The sequence below is a fragment of the Anomaloglossus baeobatrachus genome, chromosome 11, assembly GCF_048569485.1.
Source record: "Anomaloglossus baeobatrachus isolate aAnoBae1 chromosome 11, aAnoBae1.hap1, whole genome shotgun sequence".
Lineage (NCBI taxonomy): Eukaryota > Metazoa > Chordata > Amphibia > Anura > Aromobatidae > Anomaloglossus > Anomaloglossus baeobatrachus.
The window spans coordinates 145173452-145194913 of NC_134363.1; the positions used below are offsets into that span (position 1 = coordinate 145173452).

The 21462-nt window shown below is 53.1% G+C and overlaps 1 protein-coding gene across 1 annotated transcript in view; it reads right to left on the reverse strand.

The window, feature by feature from the left end:
• Positions 1 to 21462, reverse strand: part of UTP3 (UTP3 small subunit processome component) — a 98528-nt gene that overhangs the window by 63585 nt on the left and 13481 nt on the right. Inside the window, 4 exon segments of the mRNA XM_075327316.1 lie at positions 18741 to 18815; positions 20115 to 20201; positions 20204 to 20231; positions 20923 to 20979. Coding sequence (XP_075183431.1) covers positions 18741 to 18815; positions 20115 to 20201; positions 20204 to 20231; positions 20923 to 20979 — 247 coding nt within the window.

The window sequence follows — 21462 nt, forward strand, 5'->3', positions numbered from 1 at the left end:
ACTCGATTCTGTACCCGCGAGACAAAATGTCTGTTACCCACCGGTCTTTGACCTGTGACAGCCAAATGTCGCAAAAGCGGGAGAGCCTGCCACCGACCGAGGATGCGGAGGGAGGAGGCCGAAAGTCATGAGGTAGCCGCTTTGGAAGCGGTTCCTCCATTTGCTTTCCTGGGGCGTGAGTGAGCCCGCCAGGAATCTGAGCTCCCTTGTTCTTTCTGAGTCCTTTTGGACGAGGAGAATTGGGCCTTGCCCGAGCCTCGAAAGGAACGAAACCTCGACTGCCACTTTTTCTGTTGAGGTTTACTTGCTCTGGGCTGTGGTAAGGAAGAGTCCTTACCCTTGGACTGTTTTATGATTTCAGCCAATGGCTCACCAAACAGTCTGTCTCTAGATAATGGCAAGCTGGTTAAGCATTTTTTGGAACCAGCATCTGCTTTCCAGTCCTTTAACCACAAGGCTCTGCGCAAAACCACAGAATTGGCGGACGCCATAGCGGTACGGCTCGTAGATTCTAGGACAGCATTGATAGCATAGGTCGCAAACGCAGACATTTGCGAAGTTAGGGACGCCACCTGCGGTACTGCTGGATGTATGATAGCATCCACCTGTGCTAAACCAGCTGAAATAGCTTGGAGTGCCCACACGGCCGCGAATGCTGGAGCAAACGACGCGCCGATAGCTTCATAGACAGATTTCAACCAAAGGTCCATCTGTCTGTCGTTGGCATCTTTAAGTGAAGCGCCATCCTCTACTGCGACTATGGATCTAGCCGCAAGCTTGGAAATTGGGGGATCCACCTTTGGACACTGGGTCCAGCGTTTGGCCACCTCAGAGGGAAAAGGATAACGGGTATCCTTAGAACGTTTAGAGAAACGCTTGTCTGGGTGAGCGTCGTGTTTCTGGATTGATTCTCTGAAGTCAGAGTGGTCCAAAAAAGCACTTAATTTACGCTTGGGATACAGGAAATGGAACTTCTCCTGCTGTGCAGCTGCCTCCTCTGCTGAAGGAGCTGGGGGAGAAATATCCAACAGCCTATTAATTGCCGATATAAGGTCATTAACCATGGCGTCACCATCAGGGGCATCCAGATTGAGAGGGGCCTCAGGATTAGAATCCTGATCACCGTCCTCAGTCTCATCACAGAGAGACTCTGCTCGCTGAGACCCTGAGCAGTGTGATGACGTCGAGGGTCTTTCCCAGCGAGCTCGCTTAGGCTGCCTGGGACTGTCATCTGAGTCAGAGACTTCAGCCTGTGATGCTTGAGACCCCCTTGAAGTACGGATTAGTTCCAACTGAGGGGGACCGGGGAACATAGGCACAGCAGTGTCCATGGTCTGAGTAACTGGCCTGGACTGCAAGGTCTCCAGGATTTTTGTCATAGTCACAGACATTTTATCGGCAAAAACTGCAAAGTCTGTCCCCGTCACCGGGGCAGGGTTCACAGGCGTCTCTGCCTGGGCCACTACCACCATAGGCTCTGGCTGACGAAGTGCCACTGGGACTGAACATTGCACACAATGAGAGTCGTTGGAGCCTGCTGGTAGATTAGCCCCACATGCTGTACAAGCAGTGTACACAGCCTGTGCCTTGGCACCCTTGCGTTTTGCGGATGACATGTTGCTGCCTCCTCAGAGCAGTACAGGGTGTCCAGCCAAGAAGCGACCTTACAGTGCAACTATATATATATATATGGTACCAAGAAAAAAGTACACTAATATAACACTGAGGCACTAGTGGGGCCAGCACTAATGTGCTGCTTACCGCCCGCTTAGGAGCGGGTGTGTGGTCGCCGAAATCCCTTTAGTCTGGGTCTCCCAGAGCCTGCTGCCTTTCCCCAGCCAGACCGCATGTGTAATGGCTGCCGGCGTCCTTGTGGAGAGGGGGGGCGGGCCCTGGGCGTATACAGACGAAGAGCGGGAAGCCTGCTTCCCACTGTGCCTAGTGAGAGGGCTGGAGCATGTAAATAAAGCTCCAGCCCTCGGCGCTGCCAATTGAGCAGCGTCTCTCCCCTACCCTGATTGACAGGGTGGGGGCGGGAACGAAGCGGCGCTAGGCCGCAGAAGCCGGGGGCTAAAGTTAGAAGCGCCGCCGCCGTAAAAGCGCGGTCGGCGCAAAGTCCCCGGCGCACCACAAGTCGCAGCTGCGCCGCCGCTCCAGGAGCGGTCGGCGCAGTAGTTCCCAACATGTAACGTCACTCAGCAAAGCTGCAGTGACCTAACCCCAGCGCACAGCGCTACAGTCCCCGGCGCACTATAACGCTCAGCAAGCCCTGAGAGTGTCCGTGCCTGCCGGGGACACAGAGTACCTGAAAGTTGCAGGGCCTTGTCCCTGAACGGCACTCCCGCTCCAAATCCAGCAGGTTCTCTGGGTCTGTGGATGGAGCCCGGCCCCAGGGCTTGGGGGCCGGCAAGATCCCACTTCCACAGAGCCCTCCAGGGGATGTGGAAGGAAAACAGCATGTGGGCTCCAGCCTCTGTACCAGCAATAGGTACCTCAACCTTACAAGCACCACCGCGGGTGAGAAGGGAGCATGCTGGGGGCCCCATATGGGCCCTCTTTTCTTCCATCCGATATAGCCAGCAGCTACTGCTGACTACAAACAGTGGAGCTATGCGTGGATGTCTGACCTCCTTCGCACAAAGCAGAAAACTGGTGAGCCAGTGATCCCACTGGGGGTGTATAGCCAGAAGGGGAGGGGCCTTACACTTTTTAGTGTAATTGCTTTGTGTGGCCTCCGGAGGCAGTGCTATACACCCAATCGTCTGGGTCTCCCAATAGAGCGCCGAAGAAAGACCACTTTCTGTGAAACACGAAACAAAAACCTCCCTAAAAGGCTCAAAAGGGGGGTTTCTGCAAAACCGTGAGAACCAAATTGAGGTCCCAGGGATCCAAGGGCCGCCGGTAAGGCGGAATGATGTGAGACGCGCCCTGCAAGAAGGTGCGGACCTGAGCAAGCCGGGCGATACGCCGCTGGAACAGCACTTACAGAGCCGAGACTTGTCCCTTGAGAGAGTTCAGGGACAGTCCCAGCTGCAGACTGGACTGTAGAAAAGACAGAAGGGTCGGCAAGGAAAAAGGCCAAGGAGGATGGCCGGAAGAGCGACACCAGGACAGGAAAATTTTCCAAGTCCTGTGATAGATCTTGGCAGAGGAAGACTTACGGGCCCGAGTCATAGTGGAGATGACTTCAGGGGGGATACCGGAAGCCGTCAAGATCCAGGACTCAAGAGCCACGCCGTCAATTTGAGAGCCGCAGAATTCTGGCGGAAAAACAGACCTTGTGAGAGAAGGTCTGGACGGTCCGGAAGATGCCATGGCACCTCTACGGACAGATGGAGCAGGTCTGGATACCAAGCTCGCCTGGGCCAGTCCGGAGCAATGAGGATGACTCGACGGCCCTCCATTCTGATCTTGCGCAGAACTCTGGGCAAGAGAGCTAGAGGGGGAAACACGTAGGACAGACGAAACTGGGACCAGTCTTGAACCAGAGCGTCCGCGGCGAATGCCTGAGGATCGTGGGAGCGAGCCACGTAAACCGGAACCTTGTTGTTGTGACGGGATGCCATTAGGTCCACTTCCGGAGTGCCCCACTTGCGGCAGATTGACTGAAACACTGCCGGATGCAGGGACCACTCGCCACTGTCCACGGTTTGACGGCTGAGATAATCTGCCTCCCAGTTTTCCACACCTGGGATGTGGACTGCGGATATGGTGGACTTTGAGTCCTCCGTCCATTGCAGGATGCGTTGTACCTCCAACATTGCCAGGCGTCTGCGTGTCCCGCCTTGGTGATTGATGTAGGCAACCGCTGTTGCGTTGTCTTACTGGACTCGGATGTGCTTGCCCGCCAATAGGTGGTGAAAAGCTAGGAGAGCCAGAAGCACGGCTCTGGTTTCCAGCACATTGATTGAAAGGGCTGACTCGGACGGAGTCCAAGTGCCTTGTGCTCGGTGGTGGAGACATACCGCTCCCCAGCCGGATAGACTGGCATCCGTGGTGAGGATCACCCAGGACGGGGCCAAGAAGGAGCGTCCCTGAGGCAGAGAGAGGGGCCGAAGCCACCACTGAAGAGAGCTCCTGGTCTGTGGCGACAGAGCCACTAACCTGTGCAAGGAGGAAGGCCGCTTGTCCCAACAGTGGAGAATGTCCAGCTGCAGTGGACGCAGATGGAACTGGGCAAAGGGAACAGCTTCCATTGACGCCACCATCTGACCCAGTACCTGCATCAGGTGCCTGATGGAATAACGGCGGGGCCTCAGCAGAGAGCGCACCGCCAGTTGGAGGGACTGCTGTTTGATTAAGGGCAACTTCACAAGTGCCGGCAGAGTCTCGAACTGCATCCCTAGGTACGTGAGCCTCTGGGTCGGAGTCAGAGTGGACTTGGGCAGATTGACAAGCCACCCGAATTGGGCTAGAGTGGCGAGAGTGAGCGAGACTCTCCGCTGACAGTCTGCGCTGGATGAAGCCTTGACTAGAAGGTCGTCCAGGTAAGGAATCACTGCCAACCCCTGGAGGTGCAGAACCGCAACCACTGCTGCCATGACCTTGGTGAATACCCGAGGGGCCGTGGCTAACCCAAAGGGAAGAGCCACAAATTGGAAATGTTCCTCTCAGATTGCAAAACGTAGCCAACACTGGTGTGAAACTGCAATTGGCACATGGAGATAGGCATCTCTGATGTCGATGGATGCCAGGAAATCCCCTTGGGTCATTGAGGCAATGATTGACCGCAGAGACTCCATGCGAAAATGCCGCACCTGAACATGCTTGTTGAGAAGCTTGAGATCCAGGATGGGCCGGAAGGAACCGTCCTTTTTGGGGACTAGGAAGAGATTTGAGTAGAAACCTCTGAACCGTTCCCGGGCGGGAACTGGTACAATTACTCCGTTGGCCTGCAAGGATGCCACGGCCTGAGAGAAGGCGGCGGCTTTGGAGCAGGGGGGAGTTGACAGAAAAAATCTGTCTGGCGGGTTGGAAGAGAATTCTATCCTGTAGCCGTGGGAGATGATATCCCGCACCCACTGATCGGAGACGTGTTGAAACCACGCGTCGCCAAAGTGGGAGAGCCTGCCACCGACTAAGGACGTTGCTGGCGCGGACAGATAGTCACGAGGAGGCTGCCTTAGTGGCAGCAGCTCCTGCGGTCTTCTGTGGACGCGCTTTTCTGCGCCAGTTGGATTTTTGGTCCTTGGCTGAGTTAGTGGACGAGGCCGAAGGCTTAGAGGACGACCAGTTGGAGGAACGAAACCTCGACTGATTCCTACCCTGGACAGGTTTCCTGGTTTTGGTTTGTGGCATGGAAGTACTCTTCCCGCCAGTAGCTTCCTTAATAATTTCATCCAGCTGTTCACCGAACAGCCTGGACCCAGCAAAAGGGAGTCCAGCAAGGTACTTCTTTGAAGAAGCATCTGCCTTCCACTCTCGAAGCCACAAGATCCTGCGGATAGCGAGGGAATTAGCCGAAGCCACCGCAGTGCGGTGAGAAGCCTCCAGCATGGCAGACATGGCATAGGATGAAAAAGCTGAAGCTTGGGAAGTTAAGGTAACCATTTCGGGCATAGATTCCCTGGCGAGGGAATGCATCTCCTCTAGAGAAGCAGAGATGGCTTTGAGAGCCCACACTGCTGCAAAAGTTGGGGAGAACGAGGCCCCTGCCGCCTCATATACAGATTTGGCCAGAAGGTCAACCTGGCGGTCAGTGGAATCCTTTAGAGAGGTGCCATCAGCCACTGATACAACGGTCCGGGCTGAGAGTCTAGACACCAGGGGGTCTACCTTTGGTGAATGAGCCCACTCCTTGACCACCTCAGGTGGAAAGGGAAAATGGTCATCAGAACCACGCTTTGGGAAGCGTTTGTCAGGACAGGCCCTGGGCTTGGACACAGCGGCCTGAAAACTGGAGTGGTTAAAGAACACAATCTTTGTCCTCTTAGGCGAGGTAAACTGGTGCTTTTCTGCCAGAGAGGGTTGCTCCTCTGATACTGGCGGATTGAGATCCAGTACAGAATTAATGGACGCAATCAAATCACTAACATCTGAGTCACTTTCGGACAGATCAATGGGGCACATGGAGTTAGCCTCCGAGCCCCCTGTAAAGGCATCCTCCTCGTCCTGAGAGTCAGCTTCTGAAACAGAGCCGCGGGACGAGGAAGGAGAGGGAGCCCTGCGTCTCCTCTTAGGAGGACGGGGTCTGGGACCAGATGATGAATCCTCTGTGAGCTCCGCTGAGAGAGCCCTAGCAGCAGAGGCACCCTGTGAAGGGGGCTGATGCATGTTCAGCAAAGTCCTGGACAGCTGTCCCATGGAGTCGGCAAAAGACTGGGAGAGAGACCTAGATAAGGATTCTACCCAAGCCGGGGGTTTAGCCACAGGAGCCGGAGCAGCCGGAGAGACCACTGGGGGTGCGATTCCAGGCTGAGGCATCGTCAGGTTAGAGCAGGCATCACAATGTGGATAGGTGCTCTGTTCAGGCAGTAGGAGCTTACATGCAGTGCATACAGAATACAGCTTTGGAGCCTTGCTCCTCGTGTGAGACATGCTGCTGGAGTGGGGGCTCTGCCAGAAAGACCCCCAGAGAGTATATACAGAGGTTGTGGCTTACCAGACCGCTGGAGCAGTGTTGTGTGCCCCCCAGATCCCGAAGCCCGGACCCCCAAGCACCTTAGCAGGGATGCTGCAGACCAGTGCTAATCGCAGAGAAAGCGCTGAGAAAATGGCGCCAGAGCGAAGAGAGGGGGCGGGACCTACTCTGAGAGCAGGATTTGGAGGGCCAAAGAGACCTAGAGGGGAGGAGACATGAACTCAGTGAGGAGTGTCCCTCCCCTGTGCAGAACGGCCGCTGGGCGGAGCCACACTGTCCCTCTGCATGAATGACATGCGAGGGCAGTGAAACCGAAAGTAGGCCTCCGGCGAAGCCGGGGCCTAAATTTGAGCGGTGCGCCCGGCGCGCAGGCACCATCGGCGCGGTTCTCAGGCGACAGCCAGAGAACCCGCCGGAAATGTCAGAAAACTCACTCAGCACACTCTCCCCCACCAATAAAGTACAGGGACCCCCAATATATAAACGTCTCAGGTACTTGGCTTGCTGAGACGCAGGGTTCCAAGTCCCTGGGGATGAGTTCTCCGGTCCAGCAGCATCCTGAAGGGCTGCGGATGGAGACCGGTCTCCTGCCAAGCATGGAGAACTGTGCTGGCTCCCACTTCAAGCCAGAGCCCAGGAGGGATGGTGAAGGAGCACGGCATGTAAGGCTCCAGCCTTGGAATAAACCTTAACAGCACCGCCGACACAGTGGGGTGAGAAGGGACATGCCAGGGGTCCAGACTTGGACCCGCTTTTCTTCAAACTCTTTCCAAAAATCAAAAATCAGATGAGAATGCATGTGTGGATGTATGCCTCCTGAACACAAAGCGATAAACTGGCTAGATCTGGTTCTCCAGGGGGGGTATAAGCTCAGAGGGAGGAGCTACACTTTTGAGTGTAGTACTTTGTGTGTCCTCCGGAGGCAGAAGCTATACACCCAATGTCTGGGTCTCCCATAGGAACGATAAAGAAAAGGTATCAACCACTGAGGACTCTCAGTTCTTTTAAACAATTTTTTTTTATCTCTACTGGCTAACACGGTACAAAGATATATTTTACTTGCAGAAAGTAGAGAATTTCGGAGATCGCCAGAGGCATAGGCTGGACGTTAGTTTCCCTGCACCATGAAAGGAAGATTTTCCACGTACGGTGGTAAATGCGGGATGAAGCAGGCTTTCAGGCGCTGATCATGGTGGAGATAACCGTGGGGGAGAATCCCGCTCCTGTTAATACCCAGGTCTCAATGGTCATGCCGTCAGCTTCAGGGCTCTGGAATTCTGATGGGAAATGGGCCCTTGGGTCAGCAAGTCTGGGATGTCTGGAAGGCGCCACGGTACGTCTGCGAGCATCTGTACTAATTCGGAGTACCAGGCGCGCCTGGGCCAGTCCGGTGCTATCAGTATCACCAGGACTCCATCTGCCTTGATCTTCCTGATTACCCGCGGCAGCCGGGGTAGAGGTGGAAATATATAAGGCAGGCGGAAGTGGTGCCAGGAGCAGACTAGAGCATCCGTGCCGATGGACTGCGGGTCGCGTGACCTGGCTATGAACGCGGGTACCTTTGCGTTCAACCTTGAGGCCATTAGATCCACGTCTGGCGTGCCCCAGCGAGTGCAGATGTGTAGAAACACTTCTGGGTGGAGAAACCATTCTCCGGCGGCCAGGCCTTGGCGACTTAGAAAGTCTACTGCCCAGTTCTCTACCCCCGGTTTGTGTACCGCTGATATCACTGACCCCGTCGATTCAGCCCAGCTGAGGATCTTGTGGGCCTCGAGATAAGCCGCTTTGCTGCGGGTGCCCCCTGCCGATTGATATAGGCTACAGCTGTTGCATTGTCCGATTGGACTCGAATCTGACGACCCGCTAGCAGAGGGCAGAACACTCTGAGCGCGAGGAAGATCGCGCGGAGTTCCAGGATGTTTATGGGTAGGGAAGGCTCCTGGGGTGTCCAACGTCCTTGAGCAGTGTGGTGCCGGTACACTGCTCCCCAGCCTAGGAGGCTGGCGTCCGTGGTCAGGACCACCCAGTTCTCTGGGAGAAAAGATCTCCCCTTCGATAGGGATGAGGACCGAAGCCACCAGCGGAGTGCGTACCTGACTGAAGGCGTCAGGTGAAGATGTCTGTCCAGGGAGAAGGGGCTCTTGTCCCAGGCAGCTAGAAGGGCTAGCTGCAGTTGAGCAAAAGGTACTGCCTTCATAGCCGCCACTATCCTGCCGAGCACCTTCATGCTGAATCGAATGGAGCGAGACGGAGGACGTAGAAGGCAGCGTACCGCTTGTCAAAGAGCGATCGCCTTGTACTGAGGGAGAAGGATCAAGCCCCGACGGGGGTCCAGGGAAATGCCCAGGAAGGTGAAGGATCGTGCTGGGACCGGGGATGATTTGCCTAGATTCAGTAGCCACCCTAAGCGGGATAGGGTGTCCACAGTGATCTGTACGCTGGTTGAGCAGTCGCGGAAGGAGGGGGCCTTGATGAGGAAGTCGTCCAAGTAAGGGAGAGCGACTACTCCCCTGGCGTGAAGGACGCTCATGGCGGCTGCCATGACTTTGGTGAAGACCCTTGGTGCGGTGGCAAGATCGAAGGGTAGGGCTACGAATTGAAAGTGGGAGTCCTGAACTGCGAAGCGGAGTAACTTTTGATGATGCGGGGCGATGGGTATGTGCAGGTACGCATCCTTGATATCTATGGAGGCGAGGAATTCCCCTTCGACCATGGATGCAATAATGGACCTTAGGGACTCCATTCTGAATCTCCGTACGTGCACGTTTGTTCAGGTGTTTGAGGTCCAGGATGGGTCGAACTGACCCATCCTTTTTGGGGACCACAAAGAGGTTGGAATAAAAACCACCGAGCTTCTCGTCGTCTGGGACAGGTATTATCACTCCGGCTGTTTGTAGCGAGTGGATTGCTGAGACAAAAGCATTGCGTCGTTTTCGAGTCTTTGGGGGGTTTGAGAGAAAGAACCGACTTGGGGGTCGGGTCCGAAATTCTATGTGGTAACCGGAAGACACAAGGTCTCGCACCCATTTGTCGTCTGAGGCGGCAGCCCAGATGTGATGAAAGAGCCGCAGACGACCTCCTACAATGAGTGTGTCTTCCGGGGTGCTGAAGCAGTCATGAGGGGGAAAAACGTCGTGGCCGAGTCTCCCTAGTCCTGGACTATTTCGGTCTAGGCTGCCATGACGAAGTGGATTTCGGGGAGAGCTGAGAAGGTCGGTCCCTGCGTAGTCCGCAGCTAGTGGAGGGGGCAGAGCGGGATGTCGACCAACCAAATGAGTTCCGAAAGGAGCAGAACGAGGACTGTGGACGTCTGGTGAAGGTCGTCCTGGACTTCAGCTGGGGAAGGGAGGTACTCTTTCCTCCCGTGGCGTCAGAAATGAGCTTGTCCAGACGTTCGCCAAACAATCGGTCTGGAAAAAAGGAAAGGCCCGTGAGAGACTTCTTGAAGGCAGAGTCCGCTCGCCATTGTCGGAGCCAGAGAGCTCTACGGATGGCTATGGTATTTGAGGCGGCAAAAGCTGCGCAGGTAGCAGCGTCAATGGAGGCCTGCATGAGGTACTCCGCCGCAGCAGCAATTTGAGCTGTTACCTCTGTGAAGGTATGAGGGAACTGGGATTCCTCAAGCGAAGTGTTAAGGGAGTCTTCCCAGACAGAGATCGCCTTTGCGACCCACACAGAGGCAAAGGAGGGCGAGAGGGAGGAACCCGCAGCCTCAAAAGCAGAGCGGACGAGGTGCTCCACCTGTCTGTCTGTCGGGTCCTCGATGGAGGAACCATCGGGTAAAGACAGGAGCGTCTTTGTGGTAAGGCGGGAGACCGGGGCGGTCGACCGATGGCAGATCGGCCGAGCCCATAGGGGCAGGTAAGGCAAAAGGGTACCGGGACTCCATGAGTTTTCGGTTACCGAAGCGCCTGTCAGGCTTCTCCCTTTGCTTTGTGAGGATATCCTGAAACTCTGGGTGATCAGCGAAAACCTTTTGGGGTTTCCTTGCCCTCTTAAAGGAGACCGCATGGTCAGTGGTAGTGGATGGGGGATCCGCCACTTGCAGAGTTTGGTTGATTGCTGCTATAAGGGAGTCTATTGCAGTTTGATCATCTGGGGAGGATGAAACCAAGGAATCATCCTGGTACAAACCGCATTCGCCCTCCTCCGGCTCTTCAGAAGCCGTGGAGTGTGTGGGAGAGCCTGCCCTGTGTGCTCCCGAGGGAGAGCCATGGGAGCCATGAGAGAGTGCTGGAGACACCCGGCCGTGTGCTCTTTTCCTGATCCCTGCAACCGGTGAAGCATGGGCCCAGATTACCTCAGAAGGCCCCTCCATAGGGGTATCCTCGGGCTGCGTTCCATCCAGGGGCCCAGAAGGGTGTGGAGGACGACTTTGCATAGCCAGCACCAGGTTCTGTGAGTTTTTCCATGGATTGGGACAGAAACTGTGCCCATTCTGGTGGGCCTAGGCTCTGGGCTGAGTGTTACGGCGGTGGTGGCGGGGAGGGTCTTGGGGGGCTATAGGGGCACAGGACTCACAGAGAGAAGAGGTGTGTTTACGTGGTAGCTCAGCGTGGCAGGCAGTGCAGGCTGAATAACTGAATAATAGACTGTGAGCCTTAGCACTCTTAGTACCCTTAGAATTCTGTATGTTCCTAATAGGGGTATGCCAGGAGGGGGAGCAATGATCTGCAGAGCTACAAGTGAAGCAGTGGGAAGCAAGGATTGTATTTGCTTCGGTGCACCTCACCAGAGTTAGCCGATGGCCCTGCGTCCTCAGGAAGGAGTAGGCCAGCTATGTTGGAGATCTTCGTGCGCTTTCCGGGGGGGGTGTTTGCGGGGTTTAGCGCTAAAAGAGCGCCAGGAAGAAGTCAGTGTGCCCCCCTGCTGTCGGTAGTAAAAAAACGGCGGGAAGGGAGCTTCTGTGACAGTTTTTCTCCCCCTCCTTCCAGTCAGCACACAGTTCGCCACCGGTAGATTATCTCTGCAGGATTCCCCGCAATTAGCAAGGGACTCCCCCCTCCTCCAGCCAGCACGCGGCTAGAGGGAATAAACACTGAGTTCATGAGCTCTGGGAGCCCTCCCCCCGGCACCGGTAGATTATCTCTGCAGGATTCCCTACAATCAGCAAGGGACTTTCCCCTCCTCCAGCCAGCACGCAGCTATGGTGGGAATGAAGGGAATTTTGTTACTTACCGTAAATTCCTTTTCTTCTAGCTCCTATTGGGAGACCCAGACGATTGGGTGTATAGCTACTGCCTCCGGAGGCCACACAAAGCATTACACTAAAAAGTGTAAGGCCCCTCCCCTTCTGGCTATACACCCCCAGTGGGATCACTGGCTCACCAGTTTTAGTGCAAAAGCAAGAAGGAGGAAAGCCAATAACTGGTTTAAACAAATTCACTCCGAGTAATATCGGAGAACTGAAAAACCGTTCAACATGAACAACATGTGTAACCGAAACAACCCAAAAATCCCGAAGGACAACAGGGCGGGTGCTGGGTCTCCCAATAGCAGCTAGAAGAAAAGGAATTTACGGTAAGTAACAAAATTCCCTTCTTCTTCGTCGCTCCATTGGGAGACCCAGACGATTGGGACGTCCAAAAGCTGTCCCTGGGTGGGTAAAGAAATACCTCATGTTAGAGCTGCGAAGACAGCCCTCCCCTACGGGGAGGCAACTGCCGCCTGCAGGACTCTTCTACCTAGGCTGGCGTCCGCCGAAGCATAGGTATGCACCTGATAATGTTTGGTGAAAGTGTGCAGACTCGACCAGGTAGCTGCCTGGCACACCTGCTGAGCCGTAGCCTGGTGCCGTAATGCCCAGGACGCACCCACGGCTCTGGTTGAATGGGCCTTCAGCCCTGATGGAACCGGAAGCCCAGCAGAACTGTAGGCTTCAAGAATTGGTTCTTTGATCCATCGAGCCAGGGCGGCCTTAGAAGCCTGCGACCCTTTGCGCTGACCAGCGACAAGGACAAAGAGTGCATCCGAACGGCGCAAGGGCGCCGTGCGGGAAATGTAGATTCTGAGTGCTCTCACCAGATCTAACAAATGTAAATCGTCCTCATACCGATGAACTGCATGAGGACAAAACGAAGGCAAGGAGATATCCTGATTAAGATGAAAAGAGGATACCACCTTCGGGAGAAACTCCTGAATGGGGCGCAGCACTACCTTGTCCTGGTGGAAGACCAGGAAGGGAGTCTTGGATGACAGCGCTGCCAGCTCAGACACTCTCCGAAGAGATGTGATCGCTACCAGAAAAGCCACTTTCTGGGATAGTCTAGAAAGTGAAACCTCCCTCAGAGGCTCGAAGGGCGGCTTCTGGAGGGCAACTGGTACCCTGTTCAGATCCCATAAATCTAACGGCCGCTTGTACGGGGGAACGATATGGCAAACCCCCTGTAGGAACGTGCGCACCCTAGGAAGGCGTGCCAAACGCCTCTGAAAAAAAGACGGATAGCGCCGATACCTGACCTTTAAGGGAGCCGAGCGCCAAACCTTTTTCTAACCCAGATTGCAGGAAGAAAGAAAGGTAGGCAATGCAAATGGCCAGGGAGACACTCCCTGAGCAGAGCACCAGGATAAGAATATCCTCCACGTTCTGTGGTTCTTAGCGGACGTGGGCTTCCTAGCCTGTCTCATGGTGGCAACGACCCCGTGGAATAATCCTGAAGACGCTAGGATCCAGGACTCAAAGGCCACACAGTCAGGTTCAGGGCCGCAGAATTCCGATGGAAAAACGGCCCTTGGGACAGTAAGTCTAGTCGGTCTGGTAGTGCCCACGGTTGGCCGACCGTGAGCTGCCACAGATCCGGATACCACGCCCTCCTCGGCCAGTCTGGGGCGACGAGTATGGCGCGGCTGCAATCGGATCTGATCTTGCGTAGCACTCTGGGCAAGAGTGCCAGAGGTGGAAACACATAAGGGAGCCGGAACTGCGACCAATCTTGCACTAGGGCGTCTGCCGCCTGCGCTCTTTGATCGCGAGACCGTGCCATGAAGGTTGGGACCTTGTTGTTGTGCCGGGACGCCATTAGGTCGACGTCCGGCCTTCCCCAGCGGCGACAGATTTCCTGAAACACGTCCGGGTGAAGGGACCATTCCCCTGCGTCCATACCCTGGCGACTGAGGAAGTCTGCCTCCCAGTTTTCTACGCCGGGGATGTGAACTGCGGATATGGTGGAGGCCGTGGCTTCCACCCACCTCAGAATCCGCCGGACTTCCTGGAAGGCTTGCCGACTGCGTGTCCCTCCTAGGTGATTGATGTATGCCACCGCTGTGGAGTTGTCCGACTGAATTCGGATCTGCTTTCTTTCCAGCCACTGCTGGAAGGCTAGTAGGGCAAGATACACTGCTCTGATTTCCAGAACATTGATCTGAAGGGTGGACTCCTGCTGAGTCCACGAACCCTGAGCCCTGTGGTGGAGAAAAACTGCTCCCCACCCTGACAGACTCGCGTCTGTCGTGACCACCGCCCAAGACGGTGGTAGGAAGGATCTTCCCTGTGATAATGAGGTGGGAAGAAGCCACCATTGCAGAGAGTCCTTGCCGTCTGTGAAAGGGATACTTTCCTGTTCAGGGATGTTGACTTCCCGTCCCATTGGCGGAGAATGTCCCATTGAAGTGGACGCAGATGAAACTGCGCAAACGGAACCGCCTCCATTGCCGCCACCATCTTCCCGAGGAAGTGCATGAGGCGTCTTAAGGAGTGCGACTGACCTTGAAGGAGAGTCTGCACCCCAGTCTGTAGTGACCGCTGCTTGTCCAGCGGAAGCTTCACTACCGCTGAGAGGAAATGAAACTCCATGCCAAGATACGTTAGTGATTGGGTCGTGACAGATTTGACTTTGAGAAGGTGATGATCCACCCGAACGTCTGGAGAGTCTCCAGCGCAACATTCAGGCTGAGTTGGCATGCCTCTTGAGAGGGTGCCTTGACAAGTAGATCGTCCAAGTAAGGGATCACAGAGTGTCCCTGTGAGTGCAAGACTGCTACCACTGCCGTCATGACCTTGGCGAACACCCGTGGGGCTGTCGCCAGCCCGAATGGCAGAGCTACGAACTGAAGATGCTCTGTAGCAATCGGCACGTGGAGAGAAGCATCTTTGATGTCTATTGATGCTAGGAAATTTCCTTGAGACATTGAGGCAATGACGGAGCGGAGGGTATCATCCGGAACCGCCTGGCCTCCACGTGCTTGTTGAGCAGTTTTAGGTCCAGAACGGAACGGAAAGAGCCATCCTTTTTTGGCACCACAACCAGATTGGAGGAAAACCGTGTCTTGTTCCTGAAGAGGAACCGGGATTACCACTCCTTCTGCCTGCAGAAGAGCATCTGCTCGGTGGGGAGGTGGGGACGTTCTGAAGAATCGAGTCGGAGGACGAGAACAGAACGCTGTCCTGTGCACGTGGGCACACTGTCCCTCACCCACCGGTCTGTGACCTGTGGCAGCTAAATGTCGCCAAAGGCGAGCGAGTCTGCCATCAACCGCGGATGCGGAGAGATGAGAGAGCTGAGAGTCATGAGGAGACCGCCTTGGTAGCGGTTCCTCCGGCTGCCTTCCTTGGGCGTGATTGAGCCCGGCCGGAAGCTGAGCCCCTCTGAGGCTTTTCAGCCCTTTTGGACGAGGACAATTGGGACCTGCCCGAGCCTGGGAAGGACCGAAACCTCGACTGTCCTTCCAGGACAGCATTAATAGGGTAAGTCGCAATGCAGACATTGCGAGGTTAAGGACACCACCTGCGGCACAGATGTACATGTGCTCAAGACCAGCTGCGCAAGAACAGCTGAAAAGCTTAGGGTGCCCATACGGCTGTGAATGCCGGAGCAACGGACACGCCGATAGCCTCATAGACAGATTTCAACCAGAGTCCATCTGTCTGTCAATGGCATCTGTAAGTGAGGTCCCATCTCCACTGCAACTATGGCTCTAGCCGCAAGCCTGGAGATTGGAGAATCCACCTTTGGACCCTGGGTCCAACGCTTGACCACGTCAGGGGGAAAATGATAACGTGTATCCTTAATACGTTTGGAGAAAACGCTTATCTGGGAAGCGTGGTGTTCCTGGACTGCTTCTCTGAAGTCAGCGTGGCCAGAACAATACTCAATATACGTTTGAGCTACTGAAATGGGACTTCTCCTGCTGTGAAGCTGACTCCTCCGCTGGGGGAGCTGAGGGAGAAAAGATCCAACATTCCATTGATGGACGCTATAGGATCATTCCTTATGGCGTCACCATCCGGTGTATCCGGAGTGAGAGCGGTGTCAGGATCAAAGTCCTGATGAGCTACGTCTGCCTCATCATACAGAGAGCCTCCTGGGAGCCCCCCCGGAGCACCGATTTTATTCCAAATGAGGGTGGCCAGGGAGCAATGCTCCAGATTGCCCATGGCCTGTCCGGACTGCAAGTCTCTATCCCATTGCAACTCCGTCCCTGTCCTTGGACAGGGTTGAGAGGTGGTTCCTTTGGCCACGTCAAGTAGAGACCCCGGCTGACCAAGTGCTACAGGGGAGCATTGCACACAATGGAGTTCAGTGCCGTGGAACAGTATCACATGCAGTAAAAACAGCATCGAAAGCCTGTGTAGCTTATATGCTGCTGCCGACTTATAGAGCCAAGAATGGCGACCGTACAGTGCAATGTATATCATACAAGCATAAAGTACAAATGAACACAGCAGCACATGCAATACAAGCAGCATAGAAAGCCTGCTTTTCTGCTGCTGTAGACTAGCCATCTAGGGGAATATAGCCCAGAATAGCGACCATACAGTGCAATGTATAGCATACAAGCATAAGTACAAATGAACACTGCAACACCTGCAATACAAGCAGCATAGAAAAAAACCTGTGCCTCAGCACCCTTGCTTTTCTGCTGCTGTAGTCTAGCCATTCTATGGCGAATAAGCCAAGACTAGCGACCGTACAGTGCAGTGTATAGCATACAAGCATAAATACACATGAACACTTCAGTACGTGCAATACCCGCAGCCTAGAAAGCCTGTGCCTTAGCACCCATGCTTTCCTGCTGCTGATGTGTCGCCATCTAAGAGGGCATATAGCCAAAAATAGCGACCTATGCAGTGTAAGCACAAAATACAAATGGACAAAACTGCGGTATTTAGTGTCAGCACTTCAGGTGCCGCTTACCGCCCGCCTATAAGCGGGTGTGTGGTCGCCCTATTCCTGTGCCTGGTTGCCCAGAGTCCGAGTGTCGCCATCTAAGATCAGCTCGGACTGCAGGAATGGCTGCCGGCGTCCTTCTCCAGCTCGTGTGAGTAGGGGCGGGCCGTGGGCGTGCCCCAAGTCAGAGCGGGAAACCGGCGTCCCACAGTGTCCAGTGAGAGGGCTGGAGCATGTAAATAAGGCTCCAGCCCTCGGCGCTGCTGATTGTACAGCGTCTCTCCCCTACCCTGATTGACAGGGTGGGGGCGGGAACGAAGCGGAGCTAGGCCGCAAAAGCCGGGGACTGGATTTATAAGCGCCGCCGCCGTAAAAGCGCGGTCGGCGCTAAGTCCCCGGCGCACTACAAGTCCCAGCCGCGCCGCCGCTCCCGGAGCGTCCGGCGCGGTAGTTCCCAATAAATAAAGTCACTCAGCTAGGCTGCAGTGACTGTAAACCTTTACTGTCCCCGGCGCACTAGCACACCCAGCAAGTCTGGAGTGTGCTGTGCCTGTGTGTACGGGGACACCAGAGTACCTGAATGGTGCAGGGCCATGTCCCTGAACGGCACTCCCGCTCCACATCCAGCAGGTTCAATGGGTCTGTGGATGGAGCCCGGCCTCAGGGCTTTGGGGCCGGTAAGATCCCACTTCCTCAGAGCCCCTCAGGGGGATGGGGAAGGAAAACAGCATGTGGGCTCCAGCCGCCGTACCAGCAATAGGTACCTCAACCTTACAAACCACCAGTGGGGTGAGAAGGGAGCATGCTGGGGGCCCCATATGGGCCCTCTTTTCTTCCATCCGATATAGTCAGCAGCTACTGCTGACTAAACAGTGGAGCTATGCGTGGATGTCTGACCTCCTTCGCACAAAGCCGAAAACTGGTGAGCCAGTGATCCCACTGGGGGTGTATAGCCAGAAGGGGAGGGGCCTTACACTTTTTAGTGTAATGCTTTGTGTGGCCTCCGGAGGCAGTAGCTATACACCCAATCGTCTGGGTCTCCCAATGGAGCGACGAAGAAAAAGACTGTAAATTCAGCAGACCTGGGAGCCTTCCCTGCACCGTCTTTCTGACTTTGTCTGGGAAACCAGTCAAGGGGGATCTCACCTTAACACTGCCTCAGTCCAGGCAGTGGAAATAGCAGAGTCAGCCTGCTGTGTCCGGCCACACAGGTGCAATGTATCAACTCAGAGCCTGTAAAGAGGGGCTGAGGAATTGTGCCTCTGCCCTGGGCTCTGGAAAATCGGTGTCTGTGGGACCAGTCGTCCAGTAAAAAGCAGCCCCAGGATCCAGCGTCGCAGGAGGGGGTACGTGGAGGCGACACTCCGCGTTCCCGCCCTTGATGGTATTGGGAGATCGGTCCCTAGGGTAAACAGTCGCCCTCAAAAAATAACAAAACCTTGAAAGGATGTGCCTCCTACAAACACTAAGCTAAAAACTGAGGTTGCCTGGCCCGGCCAGGGGGTGTATAGTGCAGAGGAGGAGCTAATGTCTTTTGCATCCACTTAGTGTCCTCCTATGGATAGGAAGCATAACACCCATGGTCCTGTGTCCCCCAATGAGGCGTCAGAGAAATCACTGGATGTCAGAGGTCATGGAGCCTAGGAGGTCACGTGATGGGTATGAGCGGACCTTAATACTGCAGCTCAGAGGCCCAATTGACTGCACAAGATATTTCAGATAAGCCTTCTCTATGAACTTTACATCGATGTGTGACCACTATGCTGAGTGCTGGACCACCTCTAACAATGGATCAATGAAAAGGAGAAGATAAAAAACTGAAACAAGAAGTAACTTCCATATGTTTTATATAAACCCTCATACACTTCTCTGCAGAATGGAAACAGATGAGAATAGGATCTGGTCTGAATCTCAGATCACACTGATCTCTTCATTGAATAAATTAAACCATGGGTCTTTGTGCTGTCCAGAAGAAAAAAAAAAATAAAAGCAGACTGCACACAGATGTGCAAATGCAGCTCACAACACATGAATGTTCACGAAGCCTTACTTACTTTTCTTCTGTTCTTTGTAGTCGGTGTCATAATACAGCTTCTTCCTTAGTCCCCATGCCATTTCATCTGGAAGACCTGGAGGGAAGAAGATTAAAAAACAAAAACTTTAATGTCAGTGTATTCTATGGACACAACAATTCATCTGATCACACTGAAGCCCTGATCTCAGATCTGCAGCAAACGTTCTGTATGTATTGTGCCAGCCACATGCATTTTAGAAACCCTGCTCATATCCTAGTAGAGAAACTCCCAACATATGGCATAGGCTAGGTGTATCCTATCCACAGGTTCTTTTTATCTGATGGAATCCAAGAGTGTCCCTTTAAGGGCTATGTGCCCATGGGACAATGTACCTGCGGATTTTGACGCGGAGAACCTGTGGGATTTATCTGGATTTTCTAATTAAATCCGCAGGTTTTAGCAAGTACAGACACTTCCCATGTTATCCTATGGACATGGGGAGTGCTGTGTCAGTGCTGCGGTATGTGTGGCTGCGGAATATGCTGCAGATGTCATGCAGCCGCACGGAACTGCATGTCAATTATTCCTGCAGAAAATCGGTCGGGGACTTCCGCAGGTAAGTCGCATGAATGTCTGCAGGTTTCCGCAGATATTTCGCTGGAATCTCGCAGCAATTGATAACTGCGGATTCCGGGGAGCTGCTGCGGGAAACCTGCGGACGTACCTGCGGATATATCCACAGGTACATAGCCCCATGTGCACATAGCCTAACTTCTGTCAGGCCCATACACCCCAAAATGTGTTTGCATAGTACCCTATATTAGTCCACACAGACGTATAACCTAAACCTGTAATAGATGGAATACAGTGGAACAATTATTGTGGCTATCACTAATTTTAAGAAGAAAGGGACTACAAAATAAGCAAAAGGTAAGCAATTAAAAAAAAAAAAAAAAATCTTTATTTTTATATTGCGCTAACATATTCCGCAGCGCTTTATATACATCACAAACACTGTCCCCATTGGGGCTCACAATCTAAATTCCCTAGCTGTATGTTTTTGGAGTGTGGGAGGAAACCGGAGAACCCGGAGGAAGCCCACACAAACACGGGGAGAACATACAAACTCCTTGCAGATGTTGTCGTTGGTGGGATTCGAACCCAGGACCCCAGCGCTGCAAGACTGCAGTGCTAACCACTGAGCCACCACAAGACTGCAGTGCTAACCACTGAGCCACCACAAGACTGAAGTGCTAACCACTGAGCCAAAGTGCCGCCCTAGCAATTCTTTTTCTCTGTTGATTAGGTGGGTCCTGGAGATCAGACCACAATGTTTAGTAAAAGATGGCATTGCATTGGGTCATAACAATCACCTATTGTGATCAATAAACCCCTCTGGCCATGCTTACTTACCCATCTTGTCACGATCTTCTAGATCACTGTCCATGGATATACGATCATCTTCCTCTTCATCATCCTCGTCTCCATCATCATCATCACCTTCTCGATATCAAGAGGCAATACCTCATCCTGCAAAAAGAAAGAAAAGAAAAAAAAAAAAAAGAGATCAGGACTTTATCAAATCAAATCACTTTGTTGTTCTTAAAAGATTGGTGTGCCACTTGTAAAGGGTTAGAGCGGGGAGCATTTCTCAACCTCAAGGACTTGGCACCACCATATAAATCCCCATAGGCCTAAATGGGTACAAATAAACAAACACCTTCCTTGGGGAAAGGTGTGGACAACGATCACCTGGTGAGTGCACGTGGCTGATGGGTGATATAAGATTATCAGATAGTCGCAGGAAACTATATAAAACTCAAAGTGCCCGAGAACCTTTTGCTTTCAGATCACAGACAATTATTTCTCCGACCTGAGAGATTCTCCATTGTAAGTTGTGTGCTGTATACAAACACTGGATTATAGTTTTTGGGAATTACCAAATGCCATATTAAAAGGAATTTTCCCTATATCTGCAAGTGCACAGCAGTGCCCGTACCTCGCTGTCATACTGTTCTTCATCGCTGTCAAATTTCACACCTTTTTTCCCATCAAGTTCTGTGAAGAATTGTAAAAGGGGAAAAAAAATGTGATTAAGTGAGAAAAGGTCAGAAATTAGAGATTACATATAGATGAATTAAACAAATGGAAAGAAGTAGCCCGGGGCAGACTTTAGTGTTACATCCATACAGAGCTCAGAAGATGTGAAGAATGGATTTACCTGAAACTTCTCCTCGTGGTATTTATCAATTTCATCATTATAGTAACTCGAGGATAACTGTAAGGAAAGACAATAATCAGGTCAGCCCTTTAAAAGACAAAATTAACTACACAATAGGTATTCACTTGTATATAACTCATTTAAAGGGATTTATATGAGATTGGCAGGAGCGGCTTCTGTCATCACCGCAGCCCAATAAAGAAATGGCAAGCGGGAGGATATGAGCATCAGCGGGGGAACCACAGCACTGAGATGGCATTTAACAGTTCAGAACCCAGTCTTTTATTATTACTTTTCCCATTACTGTTTCCCTCCAACTTGGGTAAATTATTTTTCCCCAAGTTCTTTTTAATTTACAGTGCAACAATTCAAAACAGTAACAAAAACATCTTAAAACCCACAGACAAGGTGTTTCCATGGGATAATTTTTGAAGGTTTAGATGCCCTTCTATTAGCCAGGGTGGAGCTGATCCTGACCTGGAGGGCTGGGTGCAATGACTGTTAGGGCAGCTTTGCACGTTGCGACATCGCACGTGCGAT